Source organism: Osmerus eperlanus, chromosome 27 (genome assembly GCF_963692335.1).
Source record: "Osmerus eperlanus chromosome 27, fOsmEpe2.1, whole genome shotgun sequence".
NCBI classification, from domain to species: domain Eukaryota; kingdom Metazoa; phylum Chordata; class Actinopteri; order Osmeriformes; family Osmeridae; genus Osmerus; species Osmerus eperlanus.
Window position 1 is genome coordinate 2,629,121 of NC_085044.1, and position 26,546 is coordinate 2,655,666.

General features: G+C 53.2%; 1 protein-coding gene across 1 annotated transcript; it reads left to right on the forward strand.

Annotated features, from left to right (window-relative positions):
• Nucleotides 1–2,270: 2,270 nt before the first annotated feature.
• LOC134013957 (polypeptide N-acetylgalactosaminyltransferase 10-like) lies at nt 2,271–26,546 on the forward strand. Its single transcript, XM_062453744.1, has 9 exons — nt 2,271–2,430; nt 13,936–14,121; nt 14,324–14,507; nt 17,334–17,451; nt 20,335–20,442; nt 23,975–24,196; nt 24,624–24,740; nt 25,718–25,867; nt 26,083–26,546. The coding sequence occupies exons 2-9, from the start codon at nt 13,965–13,967 to the stop codon at nt 26,383–26,385; spliced, it is 1,359 nt and encodes a 452-aa protein (XP_062309728.1). The 5' UTR covers nt 2,271–2,430; nt 13,936–13,964; the 3' UTR covers nt 26,386–26,546.

Genomic DNA, 26,546 nt, shown 5'->3' on the forward strand with positions numbered 1-26,546 from the left:
CGGTGGATCAAGATGGAGTGCGGAGGAAAGATTGGCACGACTACGAAGCAATCAGAAGAGACGCAGCTCGCTCTGGTAAGCCCAGCCCACAGGAAGTCCCACCCACCCACTTCCTCCCCTCACATCCTCAAGCTGAGGTCCCAGAGCATGACCATGCAACAAGAGACTAGAAATGTGCCACGAAAATGAATTAAGTTTGAAATAAGCCTCATTAGATGCAAACCATGCTCTAGTAATTTGTGTAGCAACACTGCAGGGAAATCATAAAAAGATTTTGTTTTAGGAAAAAGAAAATATATATAAATTGTATGATTTTATTTTGGAACAGGACTGATTATAGGACTAAACTTTGCTTCGATTGAACCAATTTTTCCTTCAGTAAAATAGAGGGCGGCGTGTCTTTCCTAGTAGCAGAAAGAATCGATTCTCAGAATGAAGTTCTGGATATAATTAGCCAGACAAACACGGGCGCTGCAGAACAGCATCCTCTCAGCCCAAGGCGGTTCATGTTTATGGGGACATAATATATATTTTTTCTAAACTGTATGAGAGAGATTATAAACCAGAAAATTGCCTATTAAAGCCGTGGTTGGGACTCTGCCTGTGTATATTTGTGTGTGTGTGTGTGTGTAGGGAACGGGGAGCAGGGCAAGGCGTTCCCTCTGACAGACGCTGACCGCGTGGACCATGCGTATAGAGAGAACGGCTTCAACATCTACGTCAGCGACAGGATCTCTCTCAACAGGTCCCTGGCAGATATACGCCACCCCAAGTGAGTGTGAGAGTCTGTGGGTCTGGTCTGGTCAGAGCCCCACAGGTCTCTCTCTCTCTCTATGTCTCTCTATGTCTCTCTCTCTGTCTCTCTCTCTCTCTCTCTCTCTCTCTCTCTCCCTCTCCTTGATGGAGTAGAGCGGAGGGCAGGGTCTCGTCTCTGACACCTGTCGCAAACACGTCGCTCCTCGTCACTTGGCCCAATCACACGGGAACACCTGCGACCACACAGCCAATCACTGGCCCCGTCTGGCCCTGGGGCCCGGCACCGCCTGCTGACAGGCAGGTTGTCATGGCGAGGGGCCGGACTGATATCAGATCTTGACACTTTCGATTTGGCCCCATTGTCGCGGCGACAGGGCTCCTGGGGGAGGTGGTAAGAAGAACACTGAATGCTGGGTCTCTCTCTCTCTCTCTCTCTCTCTCTCTCTCTCTGTCTCTCTCACTCTCTCTCTCTCTCTCTCTGTCTCTCTCACTCTCTCTCTCTCTCTCTCTGTCTCTCTCTCTCTCTCTCTGTCTCTCTCTCTCTCTCTCTCTCTCTCTGTCTCTCTCTCTCTCTCTCTCTCTCTCTCTCTCTCTCTCTCTCTCTCTGTCTCTCTCTCTCTCTCTCTGTCTCTCTCTCTCTCTCTCTCTCTCTCTCTCTCTCTCTCTCTCTCTCTCTCTCTCTCTCTCTCTCTCTCTCTCTCACTCTCTCTCTCTCTGTCTCTCACTCTCTCTCTCTCTCTCTCTCTCTCTCTCTCTCTGTCTCTCTCTCTGTCTCTCTCTCTGTCTCTCTCTGTCTCTCACTCTCTCCCTCTCTCTCTCTCTCTCTCTCTATCTCTCTCTATCTCTCTCTCTCTCTCTCTCTCTTTCTGTCCCCATCTCTGTCCCTCTCCCTCTCTCTTTCTCCTTCTTTCTCCTTCAACAGTGTGTGTGTTTGTGTCTGTGCACGTGTGTGTGTGTGCGCGCGCACGTGAGTGTGTGTCAGGAATACCAAGTGATGGTCGTACAGGCCAGGTCTCAAGGAGTGACAGCTCTTTGGCCAAAATCCCTCAGGTTTGCATGTCTAATCAGCACACACGCGCGCACACACACACACGCATACACGCAGGAATTGGGTAACGACCGACCAGTCAGAGAGCGGGAAGTGATCCCTGTCCTATCAGCCGGGAGCAGAACAGTCATGTGTTCTGCTTGTGTCTGTTGTTGGTGTGAACGCTCAGGTTGAGATAGTAAACATGAGGTGTGTGTTCCACCAGCGTAGTGAAACCAGCTGACGTGACCAGCTTTGAGCGCCGTGCTAATTAGCAGGCCTGGGTGCATGGGGCGGAATAATCCGGCAACACATACTAGTACTTCTACTGTCTCAGGCTAAACACTTCCACCTGTGTGTGTGTGTGTGTGTGTTTGAAGTCTCTATAAACCTGTTGCTGTGTTCGCTCTCAACAATCATTTGGTGTGTGTGCGTCCTGTGTGTGTGTGTGTGCGTCCTGTGTGTGTGTGTGTGTACGTAGCTGCAAACAGAAGCTGTACTCGGAGCAGCTCCCCAACACCAGCATCATCATCCCGTTCCACAACGAGGGCTGGTCGTCTCTGCTGAGGACCGTGCACAGTGTGCTGAACCGCTCCCCCCCCGAGCTCACGCCGAGGTCATCCTGGTGGACGACTTCAGCGATAAAGGTACACACACACACGTGGACACACATGGCGGGGGTGGAGGGGGAGGTGGGGGGGGGGTGTTGAGTCTCCTGGTTTTCGATATCCTGTGTGATGTGTAATTTCCTCGCTCAGATTTTCGCCCCGGAATATTAAATAAATCACCATGGCTAGAGTTTAGGAATATTAATCTAATCTTTGTTGCAGTAAAGTGGGACATCTTCATCTTGGTGTGTTGTGCGTGTGTGTGTGCTTCAGTACTAAAGAACAGTGGAGCCATAGGTCCTTTCCTGTCAAACTTTTAAAGGGTAGGATTATCACTGTGCAAAGACCTCCTCAACACACACACGCACATATACACACACATTTATACACACACACATACCGTATATATACACACTCAAATCAAATCAAAATGTATTTGTATAGCCCTTTTTACAAGCCATGTCCAGAGGGCTTCACATACGCCGATTTACAGTGTGTACGCATGTGTGTACACATTCAAGCCTCGTGTAAACACACACACTCAGGCATGCACACTCACACGTACACTCATACACACACACTCAGGCATGCACACTCACACGTACACACATACACACACACTCAGGCATGCACACTCACACGTACACACATACACACACACTCAGGCATGCCCACTCACACGTACACACATATACACACACTTATGTATGCACACAGGCTGAGTCAAACACGCGCACAAATATTTATGCGCACACACACACAAACACACTGCCGCACACCACACACACATGCACACACACTGCTGCAGTACTGACAGAGGAGGCATGTTCCATCTCTGTTCATATTTTAAGCCCCCCTGCCTCCCAGCAGCTAGGTCTGCTAATGCTAATATCCTGTGATTAATGATATTCCAGTCAGCACAGTTACGCCCCCTCCCCCGTACGTTGCTTTGGAAAAAAGGATTTGTTACACGTAGAGTTCTTCTTTAACTGGCGGGCGTCCAGTGCGGTTCTGTCTCCTTCTTAGACTTAGTGACTCATGATATCGTGGGTTTAGGAGTGTGGTCTGCAGAAGCCAGGGGTTCATGAATAAAGGATTCGCCGTCTGATGACTAGTTTTTAGTTTTTTTTTATCCACCCGTTTTTTGTTTTTTTTCATAGATTTTTTATTTCATTTCTTTTTTTCATGACGCTTTTTATTCACTCTTTTTTTCCCTTTTTTTTAATTTTTGGGGGGGGTCCGGAATGTTCCGTAAACATGGACGCAGAGCAGACATGATTAATACTCTGCATCAGTCACTCGACTTTTTCTCTTTTGTTATCTCGAGAGGGAGAGACAGGGGGGGGGGGGGGTAGAGAAGGAAAAAGAGGGCTCTCTCGTGCACTCTTATTTATTTCTGCGTCTGTCTCTCTTTCCCTCCCGCTCTCCCCCTGGGTTGCCAGGTTTGTTCTGTGTCTCCTTCCCCCTCTCCCCTGGGTTGCCAGGTTTGTTCTGTGGTCAGCTCTGTTTTCCACCGAGCCGGTCAAAGCGTGACCGTGAGTTACCAGGAAGCACCATCAGCCCAGACACCTGCTCTTTCTTATCTCCCTCTCTCCATCCCTCCCGCCCTCCCTCCCTCCTTCCATCCCATGTGGCCTTTTCAGCGGCAGCAATCTGTTGCGGAGGATGGAGGGAGGGAGGGATGGAGGAGGGGGAGGGAGGGAGGGAGAAAGGGCGGTAAACATAGTGTCAATCGTTTGAAGTTTCTTTGTTGTTGTTTTTTCGGTGAAAAAGGTTCAGAAAGAAACCGTATTAAAGGACCCTGCGCTTGGATTCAATTCCATGTAAGCCAGCCAGCTGCACAGCCAGCCAGGCAGATAGTTCATTAATTTGTACGTTTGACAGACAGCCAGATAGTCAGCCGGCCAAGTAGTCAGACAGCCATCTAGGCAGCCATCCAGGCAACCAGTTATCTAGCCAGTCAGCCAGACAGTCAGCTCGCCAGTTTATCCAGTCAGACAGTCAGTCTGTCAGCCAGGGTTCGCTCTGGGTTGGTCAGAGAACAACAGGAAGTTGGGCTCCCTGTCTCAGGACATACAGGAAGTCATCGGAAAGGCTATGAAGGGCCCTTCAGAATGAGGAAGTGATGGGAGGGGTGACATGGCATTTTACGAAGTGGATTTTTAGAAGTGAAGTTTCTGGGGTTGTCTGGCTGTTGTTGAGCTTCGGTCCAAGTCAGTCTGCCTCTCTCTTTTTCTCTCTTTCTCTCCCTCTCTCACACACTCTTTCTTTCACACACTCTGTTTCTCTCTCTCCCTCTCTCTCTCTCTCATACCCTCTCTCTCTCCCTCTCTCTCTCTCTCTCTCTGAGAGGATTGTATTGTATTAGGTGTTTGTTGGTATTAGGTGTGTGTTGACAACGCCCAGCTAGGTGCCTCCATCACAGTCCGTGGCAGCATGTGACAGTGCCATTTGTCTCCGCGGCAACCGCCGCGCTGCGCCAACCCGGGCGCCTTGATGGAAGCCTGTCATTGGTGGATTGATCGTCCAATAACGTGCTCACACTCTGGCCCTTACGGGATCAATTGAATGGACGGGTGTGATGCATTACCTCCCCCCCTCCCTCCCTCCTCCCTCCCCCCTCCCTCCCTTTTCTTCTCCTCCCTCCCCCCTCCCTCCCCCCCTCCCTCCTCCCTCCCCCACTTTATCACCCGCACTAATCTCTTTCGCTTTGTCATCGAAGTTGATTTCTTTTCTTCCGCTTTTCTATTCGTCCTCTCTTTCGTCGCTCTCTCGTTTTCTCAGCCTCTTGTTGTTCATATAGAGACCTGAGATGTCAACTCCGATTACCCGATACACCTCGGAAACACCTGTTGACACGCACGCACACACACACACGCACTCTTGCCTGGCCCCCCAGCCTCCCTGTGTGACCCTGAGGGGGGCGTGGTGCTGGTGTTGTGGTCGTCCTCTCAGTGGGAGGAGGCTGCCCCAGCCCGTTCTAGACAACGCTTCGCCATATGGGGGGTTGTTTCCATGGAGACGTCCGCTTCTGGCAACCCTGCCGCCCCGCCCGTGTCCTCATCCGTCATGGAAACCGCTCTCCCTCCCTCCGTCTCCCTCCCTCCTCCCTCCCTCCCTCCCTCTCTCCAGAGACGTGACTGTGGTCTGATCGGCTGTACCTCCATCGCCTCATTTGTCTCCCCAACCCCACCCCCCTGCCTTTAATCATCATTAATGGGAGAGAGGAATTAGACGCTGTTTTTATGATGTTCATTTTCCGGAGAGTGGAGGAGGGGAGAGGAGAGGAGGAGATGAGGAGGGAAGAGAGGAAAGGGAGGAAAGGGAGACGGAGCGAGGTGAGGAGAGGATTGTAGAGCGCTAGAAGATTAAAGGAAAGATTTTCAGGACAGAATGTGTGAGGTGAGGGGAACCAGGAGGAAAGACAGAATCTAAGAACCTGACATAGAGGGAAGAGGGATGATGGACAGACAGAGAGAGAAGACTGGTTAGGAGAGAGAAAGAGAGAGGAGAGGAGATGATGGACAGAACAAGAGGTAGAAAAAGAGAAGATAGATAATTGGCACTCCATGCTGAGGGCAAAAAAAGTCCTGAAGTCCTTGAGTCCTGAAAATTAAACAGGAAGGGGTAGTGATGTGTAACATGCACACACACACACACACACACTGAGTATGAGCACAGCATTGGTGGGGTGGATAGCTTGCCCCGGTTTGTTGACCAGTAATCTCAGGTCAGCCTTAATTAACAAACATACACACACGCAATATACACACTCAAGCAAATACACACACACAGAGACACACAGACACACCCCTACGACTTCACGGACATACAGACCAAAAACGCTCACACACACGACCTTACTCATGCCTGCTTCAAGTTGTATCACTTCATTCATGGAGGGAGGGAGGGAGGGAGGGAGGGAGGGAGGGAGAATGAGAAGCTCATTCTTCATTAGTCTATAATTGAATTTTGTGGATTGTGCGGGATAGACGGTCCAGCCCACACACAGCAGGTGGGAGCCCCCCCCCAACCCTCACCTCTACAGGGGGCTTGGGGGGCTGGGGGGGGGCTGGGGGGGGGGGGCTGGTTCTCAAGGTCATCTGGACCATTATGCATCGCCTTAGCTCAGAATATTCCTTTTCAAATGAGCATAGCTGACTTTTAAAAACCTCCTCCTCCTCCCCTCTATTTCCTCTCCCCTTTGGGGACGGGCGGCGGTGATGGAGGGCAGGAAGGTCTCACTCAGACACACACCAGTTAGACCCCGCCAGCTGGGCGCCCTCGCTGGCCAGGCCCCCCTCTGTGGAGCTCAGGCCAGGATCAGCTCGGATTGAGCTCAGTTGATCCCGAAGACTCTCGCGTGTGAGCGCTCTGCTTCCTGGAGAGCGGGTGTCTTTGTGATCGCTCCACTAATAGACACTTGTGCTCACGTAGGAAGTGACATCCGTATTTGACTGACTGGGTTCATGTGCCGGCAGGAAGTTTGTTTGGTGTGTGGGTATCGCCGCACCGCCGGGAATGAGTCAGGCTTTTTGTCTGAGACGATGGATCTTATTTCTTTATCTCTCTCTCTCTCTGTTTCTCCCCCTCTCTCTCCCTCTCTCGTCTGCTTTGTGTTTGTAAAGGGAGCTGTTTCTCAGGGCCAAAGGGCCCAGAGTAAATGTTCACGCGCAGCACGCCATCTGTAGTCCACTGGCAACGAGGCCGCCAGCTCGTTTCTGCTAAAAGCTGGCTTGTTTTGTTTTCGCCCTCTCTTGCCCCGCCCTCTCTATTTCCCTTTCTCCTCTCTCCCTTTTTGTTTTCTCTCTCTCTCTCTCTCTCTCTCTCTCTCTCTCTCTCTCTCTCTCTCTCTCTCTCTCTCCTCTTCCTCTCTCCTCCCTCTTCCCCCTCTTCGTCTCTTTAATTTGAGTTTATTTTGGGGCCGTTGAAGCTCCCTGTGGAGGCAGGCCTCATTAGCATCTGTAATGGTAGAAATAACTGTCGAGGCGTCGACTCGGCCTAATGGGGTTATTGTTATCATCCTACTAACTCACCAGAACACACCCGGATAGAGAGAGAGAGAGGGGGAGGGAGAGAGGGAGGGAGAGAGGGAGGGATGATGAAGGGAGCGCCAGGAGGATCGCGGAAGAGGGATGGAGGGGGAGACAGATGGAGGGAGAGAGAGGGATGGATGGATGGAGGGTAAGAGATGGAGGGAGGGAGGGATGGGGGGAGGGGATTGGGGGAGAGGGAGAGGGAAGGAGAGAAGGAGGGGAAGCTAGGAGGATTGCGTGAAAGAAACAGAAGGAGAGGGTGGTGGAAGGAAGAGGCAGTTGGAGAATCAGGCGGAGAGTGAGGGAGAGAGAGGGTGAGGGGATGGGGGGTAAAGGGAGGGAGAGAGAGGGTGAGGGGATGGGGGGTAAAGGGAGGGAGAGAGAGGGTGAGGGGATGGGGGGTAAAGGGAGGGAGAGAGAGGGTGAGGGGATGGGGGGTAGAGGGAGGGAGAGAGAGGGTGAGGGGATGGGGGGTAGAGGGAGGGAGAGAGAGGGTGAGGGGATGGGGGGTAAAGGGAGGGAGAGAGAGGGTGAGGGGATGGGGGTAAAGGGAGGGAGAGAGAGGGTGAGGGGATGGGGGTAAAGGGAGGGAGAGAGAGGGTGAGGGGATGGGGGGTAGAGGGAGGGAGAGAGAGGGTGAGGGGATGGGGGGTAGAGGGAGGGAGAGAGAGGGTGAGGGGATGGGGGGTAGAGGGAGGGAGAGAGAGGGTGAGGGGATGGGGGTTAAAGGGAGGGAGAGAGAGGGTGAGGGGATGGGGGGTAAAGGGAGGGAGAGAGAGGGTGAGGGGATGGGGGGTAAAGGGAGGGAGAGAGAGGGTGAGGGGATGGGGGGTAAAGGGAGGGAGAGAGGGAGAGTGAGTGAGTGAGGGAGAGAGAGCGTGGGGGGGTAGAGGGGGAGGGAGGGAGAGAGAGTGTGAGGGGATGGGAGGTAGAGGGGGAGGGAGGGAGAGAGAGTGTGAGGGGATGGGAGGGAGAGAGAGGGGGATGGAGGGAGAGAGATTGTGAGGGGAAGGGAGGGAGAGAGAGGGGGATGGAGGGAGAGAGAGCGTGGGGGGGTAGAGGGGGAGGGAGGGAGAGAGAGTGTGAGGGGATGGGGGGTAGAGGGGGACTGCTATTAGATTTTAATAGCCTTACCCTAAAGAGCACAAGGCCCTTTTCCTGCTGTTCACCTAATGGAAGAAGCGCTTCAACCACAAAATATAGACCAGACCAGATAGTAGAGACCAGATAGTAGAGACCAGATTGATCTTTGATGCTTTACACTTCATCAAAGCCAATTTGCTTCCATCAGCTGTCATTTTCTCTATCTTTCTCTCTCTCACTCTCCCCGTCTCTCTCTCCAGTCTCCCTCACTCTTTCCCTCTCAATCTCTCCCTCCGTCCATCTCTTGCTCTCTCCTTCCCTCTCTCCCTCCTTTTCTCCCTCCCTTTTCTCTCCATCTGTCGCCCTCCCTCAGTCTCCCCCCTCCCCCAGCTCTTAGTCAGTAGTCAGATAAGAGCAGGCGTGATGAAAGCCAAAGGCCTTGTTCTCTGTTCCCCAGGATCATTCTCCTCTGTCCCCTGAGCAGATGAAGGACGGCCCTGTTCCTTCTCTGTGTCTGAACCTTCTCCCCAACGCTCTCCTCCGCTCTCCCCCCTCATCCATATTTCATGAGACACCGGGGTTTTTTTCTTAATTTTTTTCTGTTTGGTGGGAGAAATTATATTTAGAGAAACGAACAAACAGCAGGGAGCTCTGATTGTCCCCGATGGTTTGAACTCCGGAGTGTCAGAGGGTTCCGGAACTTTCTTCTTCCTTCTCTTTTCTTTGTCTCTCCTTTTCCCTCTCTCCTTCTCTCTCTTTCGCTCCTCTCTCTCTCTGTCCCTCATCCGTCTTGTCTTGTTACGCTTGTGAGGAATGTCTGTCTGTCTCTTAGCCTGTCTTCCTGTCTCAGCCTGTCTGTCTGTCTTTCAGCCTGTCTGTCTGTCTGTCTTTCAACCTGTCTGTCTGTCAGCCTGTCTGTCTCTCAGCCTGTCTGTCTCTCAGCCTGTCTGTCTGTCTGCTGTTAGTATCCTCCCTCAGTTTTCCTCTGGTAGACAGCCAACAGGGCGTCCTGAAAACATTTCCCTGCCTTCCTGTCTGGAGAGGAAACGAGGACATAGTCGGCCTCGTTGTCTTGGCTACCTCCCAAAGCCGCCCTCAGACTAAACAGCTCCTCCTCATCATTGCAGAACTCCCCCCAAAACATACTGAATGAGTAATTAAACCCTCCGACGACCAAGTTTATTCATCTTCGCAAAGTTCAAGGCTGAAGTTTATGGGTTTTCATTAGAAAGAGATCGATTTAATTAAAACTTTTTTTTTATTGTGTTTGTCTACCAAGGGCAGCAGAATTCCGTTCACACGGAGATATGAATCAACACGAGGCTTTGCTGCTGTTGCTGTTGTTGACAATGGTAATAATGTTGTGGTTGTTTACATTCAATTAGCCCTGACGTTTAGCCAAACATGACGTGTTCTGCCTACAATCGAAACTTTAAAAAAATATATTTTATCAAACTATTTATCAGTTGTGGCACGTGACCCCGGCGGTCGATGATGTCACAGCCCCAATCATCTTGTGTTCCAGATTTAATAAAGACTAATGTGTTTGGGTAGCCACCCGTCCTCCATTAGCCCTGATTAATTACCTCCCTTTCAGTCGAACCGGACACGTCTTGTGGGGTAATTTATTCAGGTGAAATTAACCGGCGGTAATTTGCCGGCGGCAACCTCTTTACCTCACCGTTGGTTCTGACAGGCCGTCCTGTCGTCGTTAGGCAACTGTGAGGCCTCGGTGACGATGGCAACCTGAGTGGGAGGGCGATTGTCCGAAATCAATCTCCTAATGGGTCAGTTCATAACGGGGAGATTTACAACCTGTCCAGGATGAGGACACAGTATGTGAGTAGCTGAATGACGACAACTGTGTGTGTGTGTGTGTGTGCATACCCGTGTGTGTGTGTGTGTGTGTGTGTGCGTGCATACCTGTGTGTGTGTGCGTGTGCATACCTGTGTGTGTGTGTGCATACCTGTATGTGTGTGTGTACCTCCTACACACGTCACGCTCTGTACAGCTCTGTACAGAGCACTCCACCGCGAAGGAAAATGCTAATGTAGACTTGTTGACCTCTAACTGTTAAAGATGGGATTTTTTTATTACCATATGGTGTGTGTGTGTGACAGAGAGACTGGGCCTCAGGCCTGACTGAAGCTGTGTGGGAGCAGGACAGAGAGAGAGATAGAGAGAGAGAGAGAGGGGGAGAGGGAGAGGGAGAGGGAGGGGGAGGGGGAGAGGGAGAGGGAAGATGGAGATTGTGAAAGAATGGAGGAGAAGTAGTGAAGGAGGGGAGGAGGAAGAACAGGAACTGGAGACCCTCCCCTAGCCCCGCCTCCCTCCCCCAGCCCCGCCTTCCTCCCCTAGCACCACCTCCCTCCCCTAGCCCCGCCTCCCTCCCCTAGCCCCGCCTCCTTCCCCTTTCCCCACCTCCCTCACCTAGCCCCGCCTCCCTCCCCTAGCCCCGCCTCCCTCCCCTAGCCCCGCCTTCCTCCCCTAGCCCCGCCTCCCTCCCCTAGCCCCGCCTATCCCCCCTAGCCCCGCTTAACTCCGCTAGCCCCGCCTACTTCTCCTAGCCCCGCCTCCCTCCCCTTGCCCCACCTCCCTGACATGGCCCTTCCTCTCTCACCTGGCCCCGCCTCCCTCTCCTAGCCCCGCCTCCCTCCCCTTGCCCCACCTCCCTGACATGGCCCTTCCTCTCTCACCTGGCCCCGCCTCCCTCTCCTAGCCCCGCCTCCCTCCCCTTGCCCCACCTCCCTGACATGGCCCTTCCTCTCTCACCTGGCCCCGCCTCCCTCTCCTAGCCCCGCCTCCCTCCCCTTGCCCCACCTCCCTGACATGGCCCTTCCTCTCTCACCTGGCCCCGCCTCCCTCTCCTAGCCCCGCCTCCCTCCCCTTGCCCCACCTCCCTGACATGGCCCTTCCTCTCTCACCTGGCCCCGCCTCCCTCTCCTAGCCCCGCCTCCCTCCCCTTGCCCCCGCCTACCTCACCTGGTCCTGGAGGGAGGGGGAAAAGAGGAGGAGGCAGGAAGGATGAGGAGGAGAGGAAGAGGAGGATAAGCAGGCCATTTTAGCAGCCATGCCATTTGGTGGGGAAGTCTGAAAGGGTCATTGGTTCTTTCGCTCGTTTGAATCCAATCTGTCGATTCTCCTGGGGGGGTAGGCTGGGAAGGGGGCGGGGGGGGGGTGACAGTCCCGTATTTGCAAGGCCCTCTCTCTGCTGCTGCCAGGAAGAGGGGTGGCGGAAGAGAGGATGTTTTATTAGTCATGTCTTTTAGTGTATGTGTATGTGTGTGTGTCCACAAGTGTGTGTATTGGGCACAATCGGTTGGTTTCCAGTGGTGCAGAATAGGAAATTGTTCTGTTGTGTCGGTTCATTTGTCAGCCGGCTGAGTGGAAAGTCTCCCTCTGGGCTCTGCCCCCGCCCCCCCCCCCCCGCCCCCCCTTCCACACATGCGACGACACACACACATCCCTCTCCTCCTCTGTATAACTTTTCTGCTCAAAATGATTCTGGGTGCCCTCTCCCTCTTTAGACGCTCACCACACACTCACACACGCACTCACACATACTCACACACTCTATCTATCTATGTCTCTCTCTTCATCCTTGTCTATCTACCTATCCATCTATCCATCTATCTCTCTCTCCCTCTGTTTCTCTCTCTCCCTCACTCTCCCTCCCTTTCGCTCCCTTTCTCTTTCCCTCTCACACACACACACACACACACACACACCACACACACACCCACACATACACACACACTAATCCTGACCTTGATAAACAACACAGGAGTGTCACATGGATTGCAAACACACACAATCATTTTCTGTTATGAAACAGATCGGCTTCCCTTTATACTGTGTTATGTGACCAACCAGAGCACATCTCATCCCATAATTACAGTTTCCTTTAACATTTCATCCAGACGAGGTTCATCCAGAAAGGGCGTTTTCGAAGAACTCAGCTCTGGAAAGGTCTGTGAATCAGCCAGACATCCTTCTGATCACCAGAGAGAGGTGGATCAATAGCAGGCGGATCAATGAATAACGTTGTGTTTTTCACTCAAGCAACACCAAAGCCAACAGGAGGAAGAGGAGGAGGAGGGCGTTAGGGATGAGGAGAGGATGATGACGTCGGACTCCTCGTCTCTCCACCGTCCCCGTCAGCTTGGTTGTGTGTGTGTGCGTGCGTGTGCGTGCACAGACGGCAGGAGGTCAGGGAGCAGAGACACACACAGAATGAAGCGGTATTGTCCTTGGATCTTGGTGTGTGTGTGTGTTTTTATTATTGACTTGTCACTACCCATCGGCTGTCAGACACACAATATTTATGAACTCCGTTTAGGTGCGATTGATTTCTGTTCCGAGGCGGCCCCCGGAAATTGGAAATTGGAGGGCCCCCGGAAATGCTGGAAATTGGAGGGACATATTGAGGGGAAGGCCAGAGGAATGTGTTTTATATCTAACCTCCTCACGTCTGCGCGATACGGAGACGATAGGGCCCGCCCAGAAACTGGTTATCTCAGCTTCGGCAAATTCGGTTTGGTCTCCGCGGACCGGCTCTCTGGAGACGTGTTCACCGAACGTGGGATTTGAACCCTGGTTAGTTTCTCTGTTAGGATTGTGACTGGTGCACTGAAAAGACAGAGAGACAGACAGACAGACAGACAGACAGACAGAGAGAGACAGACAGACAGACCGAGAGACAGACAGACAGACAGACAGACAGAGAGAGAGAGAGAGAGAGAGAGAGAGAGAGAGAGAGAGAGAGAGAGAGACACACAGACACACAGACACACAGACACACAGACACACAGACACACAGAGAGCTAGCAGGAAACAGAGAGATGGAGGTCATGAAAGAGGGAGAACAATGTGTGTGTGAAGGCCTTTGAGGAGAGATGTGTGTAGGTGGTCCAGTGTGGCCGGCGTGATCTGCACGGGGGGGTGTCCACCTGCGTGGCCAGCAGGACCAGAGTGTGTTTACCTGTGGAACACGGAGCTTCGTGCTGTAGAAGGTCTTGAGGAGGTCTTGGAGAAGGAGAGGGCGTCAGAGCTGCTGAACACCGGGCTGCTTCCTGAAATAACACCAACAAAAAAAACATCTCAAATTGAATCTTCAAAGTTTTAACAGACACCTAAAGGCATCTCTCAAAGAGAGTTGGAGTGTTCGTCTGTGTGTGCGTGTGTCGATGTCCTTCTGCCGAGCACCTGAAGGCATTGCTAGAAAATGGTGTTTGTTTCGTGTGTGCGTATAGCATAGCGATCCTCTCGTCCGCTCCTGGCTAAAGTGTGTGTGTGTGTGTGTGTGTAAGACGGCGTGTGTGAGAGAATCTGTGTGTGACTGTGAGTATGCTGTAAAGTGTGTGTGTGTGTATGTGACCCTGTGTGGGTGTATGTGTGTGTAACGTTGTCCGCTCCTCTCCCCAGAGCACCTGAAGGCGTCTCTCGAAGAGTACATGGTGCGCATGCCCAAGGTCCGCATCCTGAGGACCAGGAAGAGGGAGGGGCTTATCAGGACACGCCTCCTGGGGGCGGGAGCAGCCAAGGGGGAGGTCATCACCTTCCTGGACTCCCACTGTGAGGCCAACGTCAACTGGCTGCCCCCTCTACTGGGTGAGGGAGCCCTCTCTCTCTCACACACACACACTGAAACACACTCACACACACACACACACTGAAGCACACACTCACACAAACACACGCTCACAAACTGAAACACACACACAGACTCACACACTTTCCCCTTCTCTCCTTCCCCTCTCCCCATCTCTTCTTTTACTCCCTCCCTCCCTCCCTTCCCCCTCCCCCCTCCCAGACCGCATCGCCCAGAACAGGAAGTCCATCGTGTGTCCCATGATCGACGTCATCGACCACGACAACTTTGGCTACGAGACGCAGGCGGGCGACGCCATGCGGGGGGCGTTCGACTGGGAGATGTACTACAAGCGCATCCCCATCCCCTCCCAGCTGCAGAACCAGGACTCCAGCGAGCCCTTCGAGTGAGCGGCACAGAGCACACACACACACACACGCAGAGGTACATTTACATTTAGTCATTTAGCAGACGCTCTTATCCAGAGCGACGTACAGTAAGTACAGGGACGTTCCCCCCCGAGGCAAGTAGGGTGAAGTGCCTTGCCCAAGGACGCGACGTCATTTTCACAGCCGGGAATCGAACCAGCAACCTTCTGATTACTAGCCCGATTCCCTAACCGCTCAGCCACCTGACTTCCTTGAGAGGTCCACACACACACACACAGAAGTCAAATGTACCAAACGTACGAAGGTCTCTCGCTGAACCCTGTCAGTCTGATATGACTTCTGCTGCAGTCTGCTCATCACACACGATAGCAGCAGACAGTCACACACGGCTGTATTCGTCATGACAACGTCACGGCTTATACGCCTGTAGTCGATATCTGACCCCTGGGAATTCTGGGTAAATTAGTTCGTTTATCTGAGGGTTTGAGGTGTCTCTCGCAAGCTTTTGCTGCTTATTCCTCTCTTTCTCTCCGTCTCTCCCTCCATCTCTCCCTCCCTCTATCTCCATTTCTCCTTCTTCTCATCCCTCTCTCTCTCTGGGCCCTGAACAGGGCTCTATCATCTGAAGATGAGACCAGCCTCTCCTTTCTCTCTCCCCCTCTCGTCCTCCTCTCATCCTCCCCACTCTTGTGACCCCCTCTCAGTGATCAATGGACTGAATTTGGGAATGTCCGTCTTTGCAAGTCTAATTAAAGTAAAATTGTGAGTTGGAATATTCATGGGCAGTTTAATGGAATTCTAATTCCTCTTGTTGAGAGACTGAGGAGTGATTGAAATCTTTAGGGGGGAATGAGGGAGGGGAGGGGAGGGGGTGGAGAGGGGAGGGTGGGGATGGAGATGGAGTGAGGGAGGGGAGAGATAGGAGGGGAGGGAGGGAGGGAGGGGAGGGAGAAAGGGAGGGAGGGAGGGAGGGTAAAGCGACAGATGAGCCGTTCTCCTTTGATAAGTGCTTTACATAAGACCTCACTTTGTCTTCCCTCACATACACACACACACACACAGGAAGACATGCACACAGACACAGGGTCACACTCACAGACACGCACACAGGAAGACGCACACACACACAGGGTCACACTCACAGACACGCACACAGGAAGACGCACACACACACACACCTACTCTCCTGGCTTATTTATTCAGGCCGACTGGATCACGGCTGCAGAATGCCAAAAAGGCTGTGTGGTGTTCAGGCCCCGCCCTCCCCCTGCCAGAGGCCACGCCCTCCCCCTGTCAGAGGCCCCGCCCTCTCCCTGCCAGAGGCCCCACTCTACCCCTGCCAGAGGCCCCTCCCCCTGCCAGAGGCCCTGCCCTCCCCCTGCCAGAGGCCCCGCCCTCCCCCTGCCAGAGGCCCCTCCCCCTGCCAGAGGCCCCTCCCCCTGCCAGAGCCCCGCCCTCCCCTTGCCAGAACCCTGCGCGCCCTTGGAAAGGAGCCGGGAGCACAGGAGGTCCTGGGTGGCCGTTTGCAGTGCATGCTGGGAAACAGCAGGGCAGGTCCCCCAAACAGGGTTCATCACCGCCCGCCCGGCCGCATCCAATTTAGACCTGACGGGTGGCTGGTTGCCATGACAGTATGTGTATCTCTGCCTGTGTGTGTGTGTGTGTGTGTGTGTGTGTTTCAGACAGGTTCAGGTTGTGAGGCAGGCAGGGGGTCTGCTCTGTTCCCTGCAGAGGGGTACTGATGGTGATGTGAATTGGCATCCAGCAGAGTGTGTGTGTGTGTGTGTGTAACCTAATACTTACCAACCAGTGCGTCATTAAAGGGCCTGGGCTGACAAATGCTCTGATCATGCCCCAGAGCCAGGCTCTCTGGAGGGGGGACATCTCTGGTCTCTGGGCCTGGTGTGGAGCTCTCTGGAGGGGGGACATCTCTGGTCTCTGGGCCTGGTGTGGAGCTCTCTGGAGGGGGGACATCTCTGGTCTCTGGGCCTGGTGTGGAGCTCTCTGGAGGGGGGACATCTCTGGTCTCTGGGCCTGGTGTGGAGCTCTCTGGAGGGGGGACATCTCTGGTCTCTGGGCCTGGTGTGGAGCTCTCTGGAGGGGGACATCTCAGACTCATTAAAACCAAATTCCCTAAAACAACTCCCTGCCTTTGAACCCCAAACCCCAGTGTGTACCAGCATGTTCCGGATCATTACCATGTCCTTTTGGCCTAATGAGTGTCATGGTGCCCATTCCAGCCAGCCAGTGCTGCACCGGGGCCGCCAGACCACCTCAGACTTCCTTATCACTTGTTATTCCAGTCACGCTCCCCGTCGCCTCTCCTGACTGTCACGGCGAGGCGAGGAGGTTCAAAACCCCCCCTGCAGGGTGATTTGCCGGAGACGTCGCCGGGCTGATGAGTGTGTGCGCGAGTCGTAAAGCTCCTCTACTCTCACAAACAGTCTATAAAGAAGGTCGTTAAACTCCACCGCCTGCCCACACACACACACAGACACAGGCGCAGGCAAGGCGGGTAGCTCGCTCTCCGCACGGCTCCACGACGGACTCATACACACTGATTTACAAGCTGCTGATTTATCTGTTTTTGAGTGTCCTCGCGGGCGGTGAAGATCTGTGTGTGTGTGTGGTGGGGGGGTATGTGTGTGAGGGAGAGAGATAGATGGTCCTTGATAAGCCGTTAATTTTCTTTCTCCCGATCCATCCTCTATCTTTTCACGTCTCCCTCTTTACTGCTCTCTCTCTCTCTTTGATTCTCTCTTTCTCTCGCTCCCTCTACCTTTCACTCTTTCTCACACACTATCTCCCCCCTCTCTCTCTCTCTCTCTCTCTTTCTTCTTCAGGTCTCCTGTGATGGCTGGAGGGCTATTTGCCGTGGACAGGAAGTGGTTTTGGGAGCTGGGAGGATATGACACGGGCCTGGAGATCTGGGGTGGGGAGCAGTACGAGATCTCCTTCAAGGTAACCCAGCCTCACCCTCACACACGGTAAACCAGTCACGCCGGTCACACGGTGAAACAGTCTCACAGTGAACCAGTCACACAGTAAACCAGTCATACCGGTCTCATAGTGAAACAGTCACACAGTAAACCAGTCACGCCAGTCACACAGTGAAACAGTCTCACAGTGAACCAGTCACACAGTAAACCAGTCATACCAGTCTCACAGTGAAACAGTCACACAGTAAACCAGTCACGCCAGTCACACAGTGAAACAGTCATACCGGTCTCATAGTGAAACAGTCACACAGTAAACCAGTCACGCCAGTCACACAGTGAAACAGTCTCACAGTGAACCAGTCACACAGTAAACCAGTCATACCAGTCTCACAGTGAAACAGTCACACAGTAAACCAGTCACGCCAGTCACACAGTGAAACAGTCATACCGGTCTCATAGTGAAACAGTCACACAGTAAACCAGTCAAGCCAGTCACACAGTGAAACAGTCTCACAGTGAACCAGTCACACAGTAAACCAGTCATACCAGTCTCACAGTGAAACAGTCACACAGTAAACCAGTTACGCCAGCCACACAGTATACCCCCCCCCCCTCCTCCCCCCATGTGTGTTAGCGGCGGTTTCCAACAACACAATAAGATGACATTACATCACACGTCACATAACCTGTGGTTATCCTCCGGCCCCTTACCATAGCAACAGCCCCCAAGCTCCGGGCCTGGCACCTCACGCAGGGAAAGCACGTCCACAGAAAATCTTCATCCCCTCTTTCAATATCAGAGCCCATTAGTCTAACCCGGAGAGAACAGCACTCTGCATTAAGATTCCACCTCATGTTTCAATCATTTCACTCCAAATATGCTGCCAGGGTCTGAGCATCTATCATACTCAGGAAACATATTAGATTAGCCCTCCCCACTTCTGTCTGGCTAGGAATTATACCATGGGACGGCCATTTATTATGTTTCCCCCCACCCCCTCCTCCTCCTCTCTCCCCCCTCCCCCCTCCTCCTCCTCTCTCCCCCCCTCCCCCCTCCTCCTCCTCTCTCCCCCCCCCCCCTCCTCCGCTAACGGCCGCCGCTGGTTCACCTCCACCCCCGCATATCCCCCCTCCTTTTTTTTTTAAGCTCATCAGAATAATTGAACGGTGGTTTTTGAAAACTCAAGGGCTCTCGTGGTCTCTCTTCATTAGGCCCAGGCAGGGGCATCGTTGGATCGGATGAGACGTTTCGTTAGGGAGGAAGTCGTGGACACCGTTTTTTTTTTTTTTTTTTTTTTTTTTTTTTTTTTTCTTACAACCTTCTCTTTTTCTTCATTCTTTTTTCTCTTCTCTTTCCTCTGAAGAAGGGAGGGGGGCTGGGGGAGGGCTGGGGGGGGGGGGGGGTCAGCTGGGGTCAGTGTCAGACGCTTTGTTGTTTACTCAGAGCAGGATTCTAGACTGTAGGCCCACCCTAGCAATGTCTGTGCCTGGCAACAGGACCAGCGGCTGGTTAGACTCTCCCGTCCAAGCTCTTCCAAATCACAAATCTCCTTACTTACAGAGTGTGTGTGTGTCTGGACTAACTGTGTGTGTCTAATGCAGTCTGTGTGCCTCTGTAAGTATGGTTGTGTGTGTGTGCGTCTGTTCGTGTCTGTGCGAGAGGCCGACTGTGTGTAAGCGTGCGTGTGAGTGTGTGCGCAAGTGCGCATGTGAATAAGTAAGTGTGTGAGGCTGTCTGTGGTAACTCTGTTAAGTCAATTACAGAACTGGAATGTGAAGTAGAATGGTTCTAAAAGGATTAGAGGAGCGCTGTAGAAACTCTCAAAGAAGCATTTTATGCAGCCAGCGAGATGCTTACTCACACACTGTATAAGGTGACTTTAAACCTCTCCAGGTGTTTACTCAGAGAAAGCCTTTAATAAGGATATACTTAGTTCAGAATTTGTTACATTCACTTTGATTCTGCTGTACATTGATTTGGTGTAAAAACTTAATTCTAAGGTTGTTTCATGAACATTAAATGAACATAACACCAACATAAATATATAAACACCTCATTTACTTTTCAGGAGATTCAAAGTCCACGTCGAAATGTCTGTGCCTGTTGTAGTTGTTGCTATGGACTTGTTGCCATGGACTTGTTGCCATGGATATAAACATGTATGGTATAATATCGTGTGGAGATGCAGTGAGTAGGTAAATACAAATAGAGACAGGATCAAAGTTGTTAAAGTCAGCCAGCAGCCAGCCAGTCAGTCAGTTAGTCAGTCAGTATACTACAAATAATCTAATCTTGGACTGATATTTTGTGTGTGTGTGTGTGTGTGTCAGCCCCCAGCCCCAATACACAATGTGCTGTATTGTTCATGTTGTGTCGGTCCTCGTGGTAGGCTGCCCTGCTAACCAGACACACCAGCGCCCCACCATCAAACATTCATACAAGCACACCACCATTCCCACATCAGGAGACATCACTCAGTCTGTATGCTGACAAAGTTCTCTCTCTATCCTTGCATCTCTCTCTGTCTCATGTCCCCCTCCTCCTCCGCCCCCTCCTCCCTCCCCCTCTCCTCCTCCCTCCCCCTTTCCCTCCCCCCCTCCTCCTAACCCTCTCCTCCTCCACCCTCCCCCTCTCCTCCTCCCTCCCTCCCTCCCTCTTTCCTCCCCCCCCCCCTCCTAACCCTCTCCTCCTCCCCCTCTCCTCCCCCCCTCCTTCTTCCTCCTCCCCTTCCTCTCTGCCACACCCTGTCAGCCTCCCTTCTCTTCACCCTGTTCAGGGCTTCACACCTGCTCCTCCACACCAGAGACACACCGATCCTGACCTGCTGCAGCTGGTCCTGTTAACAACCTCTCTCTCTCCCCGTTTCTTTCTCTCTCCCCCCCTCTCTCCCCTCCTCCTCCCCAGGTGTGGATGTGTGGTGGTCGTATGGAGGACATCCCCTGCTCCAGGGTAGGACACATCTACAGGAAGTACGTCCCCTACAAGGTCCCAGGAGGAGTCAGCCTGGCCAGGGTGAGTGGACGTGTCTCAATACCGTGGCCTCCTCTCCTCTCTCTGGGACGTGTCTCAATACCGTGGCCTCCTCCTTCCTCTCTTGGACGTGTCTCAATACCGTGGTCTCCTCTCTTTGGGACGTGTCTCAATACCGTGGCCTCCTCTCCTCTCTCTGGGACGTGTCTCAATACCGTGGCCTCCTCTCTCCTCTCTGGGACGTGTCTCAATACCGTGGCCTCCTCTCTCTGGGACGTGTCTCAATACCGTGGCCTCCTCTCTCCTCTCTGGGACGTGTCTCAATACCGTGGCCTCCTCTCTCTGGGACGTGTCTCAATACCGTGGCCTCCTCTCCTCTCTGGGACGTGTCTCAATACCGTGGCCTCCTCTCTCCTCTCTGGGACGTGTCTCAATACCGTGGCCTCCTCTCCTCTCTCTGGGACGTGTCTCAATACTGTGGCCTCCTCTCCTCTCTGGGACGTGTCTCAATATCGTGGCCTCCTCTCTCCTCTCTGGGACGTGTCTCAATACCGTGGCCTCCTCTGATTCATAGATTTGGAGAAAGGCTTGAGAGGTGTGCTGTTCCTTGGTTCTGTGGGTGTATTGTTCCAGGTGAGAGAGACCAGACAGGGAAAGGCTGAATGCTCAGATGTGCTTATTCTGTGTGGTAGTAGACAATCCCTTCGGATAGTAGCTTGAGGAGATGAGATGAGATTTTGTTTGATGAATTCATTGGGTGGGGCACCCATGATGAATATATTTCTTCATTCAACCACTTTCACAGATGCATAAAACAGTAAACGATGGGAGAGTAGATTGGGTTTATCAGTGCTCACAGGGGATTGAGGGGAGACATTAAGAACTCCGTACCTGAGGACCACGGTTATTCACGCCTCCTCGGTTTCACCACGGTGTTCATCGGTAAACATCAATTCGGATACACACAGATAGACACACGCACGCACAGACATCTTTGTTTTCTCACTACATCCACACAGCAAAGGTAGCTATCAGGAATGTGTGTGTGTGCGTGTGTGTGCGTGCGTGTGTGTGTGTGTGTGGATCGATGGTTTCACTCTGGGCTGATGGTTTCACTCACTCTGGGGGGCACGAGGTATCTGAACAGAATGTGTCTGTCCTCCATTGTTAGAGAATAATACTGTCTCTCTCCATACACACACACACACACATGCATTCACACACATGCTTTCACACCAGCACACACAAACGCACTCACACGCTCGCACATCCAGACACACATGCTTTCACCACGCGCACACACACACACACACACATTAGCATAACCTGGCACTGTGATTTAACAGCTTGAATGTTCCATTTTTTTATTTTACAAACGGGAAAGGATAGTGAACCTTCTGATACCCCGCTCTCCTTTCCACTCTGACTGTCCTCGTTCGTCCTTGGGAGGCGAAATAGAACCCCCCTCCCCAAGCCTCCCCCCCCCCCACACCCCTATTGTCCTGCCCGTAACAAAAGCCTCCTGTCCTGGGTAAAACCTGAGGACCTGGGGGGCCGTGCCCCCACCTCCGGCAAGGCCCAGCAGGAGCTGTTCTCTCTCCTGCAGCCCTCAAACGCTCGCCTCTGCTCGCTGTTCTCTCTCTCCTGCAGCCCTCAAACGCTCGCCTCTGCTCGCTGTTCTCTCTCTCCTGCAGCCCTCAAACGCTCGCCTCTACTCGGAATGAGAATGACTCGAAGCAGAAGCCAGACTGGTTGGAATGCAGCTGGAAGCTGCTCATTATGCAGGCTCTCTCCAGGCGTCAGGGCACAGCTGGGATGGAGCTGGGCTAGGTGGGGCTGAGGCTGGGATAGGTGGGGCTGGAGCTAGGCTGGGCTAGACTGGGCTGGGGCTAGGCTGGGCTAGACTAGGTGGGGCTGAGGCTTGGCTAGGTGGGGCTGGGGCTAGACTGGGCTAGGTGGGGCTGGGGCTAGACTGGGCTAGGTGGGGCTGGGGCTAGACTGGGCTAGGTGGGGCTGAGGCTAGGCTAGGCTAGGTGGGGCTGGGGCTAGACTGGACCTAGGTGGGGCTGGGGTTAGGCTAGGTGGGGCTGAGGCTAGGTGGGGCTGGGGCTACACTGGACCTAGGTGGGGCTGGGGTTAGGCTAGGTGGGGCTGGGGCTAGGCTAGGGTGGAGGTGAGACCTAAACCAAGTCTTGTTTGCATTCGGTGCTCATTGAGAGTAACGCCCCCTCTTCTGAATGCTGATGAACCCAGATGGAGGTCCAGTCTCCCGGTGCTTCTACAGGGAATAAATACATAGCGATAGAGAAGCTAACTTTATTATGACCGCTGCCAATCGATGCTAACTACTTCCCACGGCGTGGAGGTTCTTCTGTCCGCTGAAGGTCAGATCCATCGACTGGGTCCACTCTGACTGACAGGTCCCTCAGACGGGGGTAGGCGTGGGGGGGGGGGGTGGATGGAGGGAGGGAGGGAGGGGGAGAGGCAGGAAGGAAGTTGGGGTTGGCAGGGCGCTGAGGAGAAATCCGGCATCTGAAACAGAAAGTGTGGACGAGGCATAGCCCCATCCTGGGTTTCCTGTTTGATGTGGAGGGGAGGAGGGAGGGGGACAGAGAGAAAGAGAGACAGGGGGACAGAGAGAGAGAGAGAGAGAGAGAGAGAGAGAGAGAGAGAGAGAGAGAGAGAGAGAGAGAGAGAGAGAGAGAGAGAGAGAGGGGGGAGAGAGAGACAGGGAGAGAGAGAGACAGGGAGAGAGAGAGACAGGGAGAGAGAGAGAGAGAGAGAGAGAGAGAGAGAAGAGAGAGAGAGAGAGAGAGAGAGAGAGAGGGGAGGGGGGGGAGGGGGGGGGGAGAGAGAGAGAGACACACAGGGAGAGAGCGAGAGAGAGACAGGGAGAGAGAGAGAGAGACAGGGAGAGAGAGACACACAGGGAGAGAGCGAGAGAGAGACACACAGGGAGAGAGTGAGAGAAAGACAGGGAGAGACAGAGAGACACACAGGGAGAGAGTGAGAGAGAGACAGGGAGAGAGAACCCCACCAGGCACACAGGAGGCTGTAATTACTGGCCTTGAGCGGTGCTTTTTTTTTTTTTTTTACACTCACTTGTTTTCCAACCCCCCCCCACACACACACACACAACTTCTCCCCACCAAAAGACTTCCCCTCCAGCGTACTCCCCCCTGCTGGGACCCCCACCACCACCCGCGCAGTCCCCGCGGCTCCCATTGGCTGAGGTCCAGGTGTGCAGCTGGAGCAGCCAACCAGCACCTACACTCCCCCCTCCCTCTCGTCGCCATAGGAACAGATGGTGCCACTGAACTCCACTTCACCTGGAGTAGCAGAGCGCTACTGTACTGTACTCTACTGTATTGTACTCTACTGTACTCTACTGTTCTCTACTGTACTCTACTGTACTGTACTCTGCTGTACTGTACTTTACTGTACTGTATTCTACTGTACTCTATTCTACTGTACTCTATTTTTCTCGACGGTACCACACTGTGCTTGGGCTGGGTGGGTATGCTCAAATCAAAATGGACTTATTCCCTGTGTGTGTGTGCGTGTGTGTGTGTAGAACCTAAAGCGCGTGGCGGAGGTGTGGATGGATGAGTATGCGGAGTACATCTACCAGCGGCGCCCGGAGTACCGGCACCTGTCGGCGGGCGACATGAGTGTGCAGAAGGAGCTCAGGAGCCGGCTGGGCTGCAAGAGCTTCCGCTGGTTCATGACCCAGGTGGCCTGGGACCTGCCCAAACACTACCCCCCTGTGGAGCCTCCTGCCGCGGCCTGGGGAGAGGTACACACACACACACACACACACACACAGAGAGACAGTACACACACACACACACACAGAGACAGTACACACACACACACACACAGAGACAGTATACACTCACAGACACAGAGACAGTATACACACACAGATAAAGTATACACACACACACAGAGACAGTATACACTCACAGACACAGAGACAGTATACACACGCAGATACAGTATACACACACACACACACACACACACACACACAGAGACAGTATACACACCCACCACAGAGACAGTATACACACACAGATACGGTATACACACACATACAGACACAGTATACACACAAGGTTGCATACATGTATTTAGATATTTAAAGACTCATATGATCAACAATCTGGTACAGTTGGTTTGCTGTGTTTATATGTACACGTGTGTGTGTGTGTGTGTCCCAGCTGCGTAACGCGGCCAGCAGCATGTGTCTGGAGAGTAAGCACTTTGCGTCGGGAACGCCCCTACGCCTAGAGAGCTGTCTGAAGGGGCGGGGAGAGATGGGGTGGAGCCACGGCCAGGTACGGGTGCCTCACACACACACACACTTCTCACAGACAGACCCACATCCACTTAAAGGTCATGGCGTATGAGAATTTTCAACCAAAGTTGCACAGTGACACACCGTCTCTCTGTCTCTTTCTCTCCCTGTCTCTCTCCCTCTCTCTCCCTCTCCCTCTCTCTCTCTCTCTCTCTCTTTCTCTCTCTTTCTCTCTCACTTTTTTGATGGTTAAACTCAAACGACCTTTTCCACACAGCATGCAGACATCACATGTTCATAATAATCACTCTCTTTCTCTCTTTTCAAATTTCTCTCAAATTGTCGCAAGCACGTCTCTGCAACCTCAACCTCGGTACTCACTCCCTTACACACACACTCGGGTACGCGCATCGACACACACACAACTTCATTATCTCTGCGGTTCTAATGGACAATATTTGTTCCAGATGTCATTCAAAAGATGTTTTAGCCGAGCTCATAACTGAACATTGATGGATCACCACGGCGACGCTATTGTTTCCCCGGCGACAGACTCCGGCCCGCCGCTTTGACGGTTTAATTACAGTCATTTAAAGATGCGTTGTGGCTTAATCTCTGTCATGGTCGCAATTTGTATTCCAAGCTGGGGGAAAACTGCATCGCTGCAAATCACCCAGCTTGCCTGGCAGCTGTCCAGGACAGGAGTCCTTAGATCTGAGGAAGAGAGGGGGTGGTGGTAGGGGGGGGGGAGGAAGGGTGGTGGTAGGGAGGGGGGGGGGGGGGGGGTGGACCTTCCACCCTGTTTCGCCTGGAGAAGCTCAGCTCTGTATTTCACTTTACCGAGGGCGCAGATTGGTTTTGACCTTTCTATCTGTGGCTGAAAGGGCCTCCATTTTCCAGGGTGAAGCAAAAAAAAGTGCTCCTCAAGTATAGTCAATCGAACCAAGCTCACCCTTCCCCCTCCTTCCCCCTTCCGCTCTTTCTCTGTCTGTCTCCCCCCTCCCCCCCCCCCCCCAGGTGTTTACATTCGGCTGGAGGGAAGACATCAGGGTGGGGGACCCTATGCACACTAAGAAGGTGTGCTTCGACGCCGTGTCCCACAACAGCCCCGTCACGCTGTACGACTGCCATGGCATGAGGGGCAACCAGCTGTGGCGCTACCGCAAGGTGGGTGTGTGTGTGTGTGTGTGTGTGTGTGTGTGTGTGTGTGTGTTGTGCGTCTCTCACTCTGTCTTCAAATACTATATTTTAATATTGACTTTTCTCTCTCTCTCTTAATCCCCTCTCTTTATCTCTCTCTCTCTCTCTCTCTATAAATATATATCTCCCCCCTTCACTCTTTTATCTCCCCTCTCTCTCCCTCCCCCCCTCCCTCTCTGCAGGACAAGACTATCTACCACCCCATCAGTAACAGCTGCATAGACAGCAGCCCGTCAGAGAGGAGGGTGTTCATGAGCCTCTGTGACCCTGCGTCGCCCAGCCAGCAGTGGCTGTTCGAGAGGACCAATGCCACCGTGCTGCAGCAGCCACAACGCCAACTGAGGCCACCGGGGGGCAGGAGCGAGCCCAGAGACTCGCACACCGTCACTGCTGTGGGGAGGGGAGGGCGGTTGCGAAGGTTTTTTTTTGAGCTGGGGAAGGGAGGGAGGGAGGATGGGCGGGGGGGGGGGGGGGGGGAGGGGTGAGCGTTAGCAAGCCAGTCTAGAAGGTTCTGTGAGAAGGAGATTGAGGAGATGCCTCAGGGAGCGGGACTGTGTTTGAGTGACAGGTGTCTGTGGAGAGGTGACTCCCCCCCCCCCACCCCCAGGACCTCCGTCTCCCCTCTCCTCCCCCCTCTCCTCTCCCC

What these genes read in the sequence shown, in the direction of transcription:
- LOC134013957 (XM_062453744.1), top strand. Translation starts at nt 13,965, where the DNA reads ATGGTGCGCATGCCCAAGGTCCGCATCCTGAGGACCAGGAAGAGGGAG. An exon ending in TGGGGTGGAGCCACGGCCAG is followed by an intron (nt 24,741 to 25,717) that starts GTACGGGTGCCT and finishes CCCCCCCCCCAG; the next exon opens with GTGTTTACATTCGGCTGGAG. An exon ending in AGCTGTGGCGCTACCGCAAG is followed by an intron (nt 25,868 to 26,082) that starts GTGGGTGTGTGT and finishes CCCTCTCTGCAG; the next exon opens with GACAAGACTATCTACCACCC.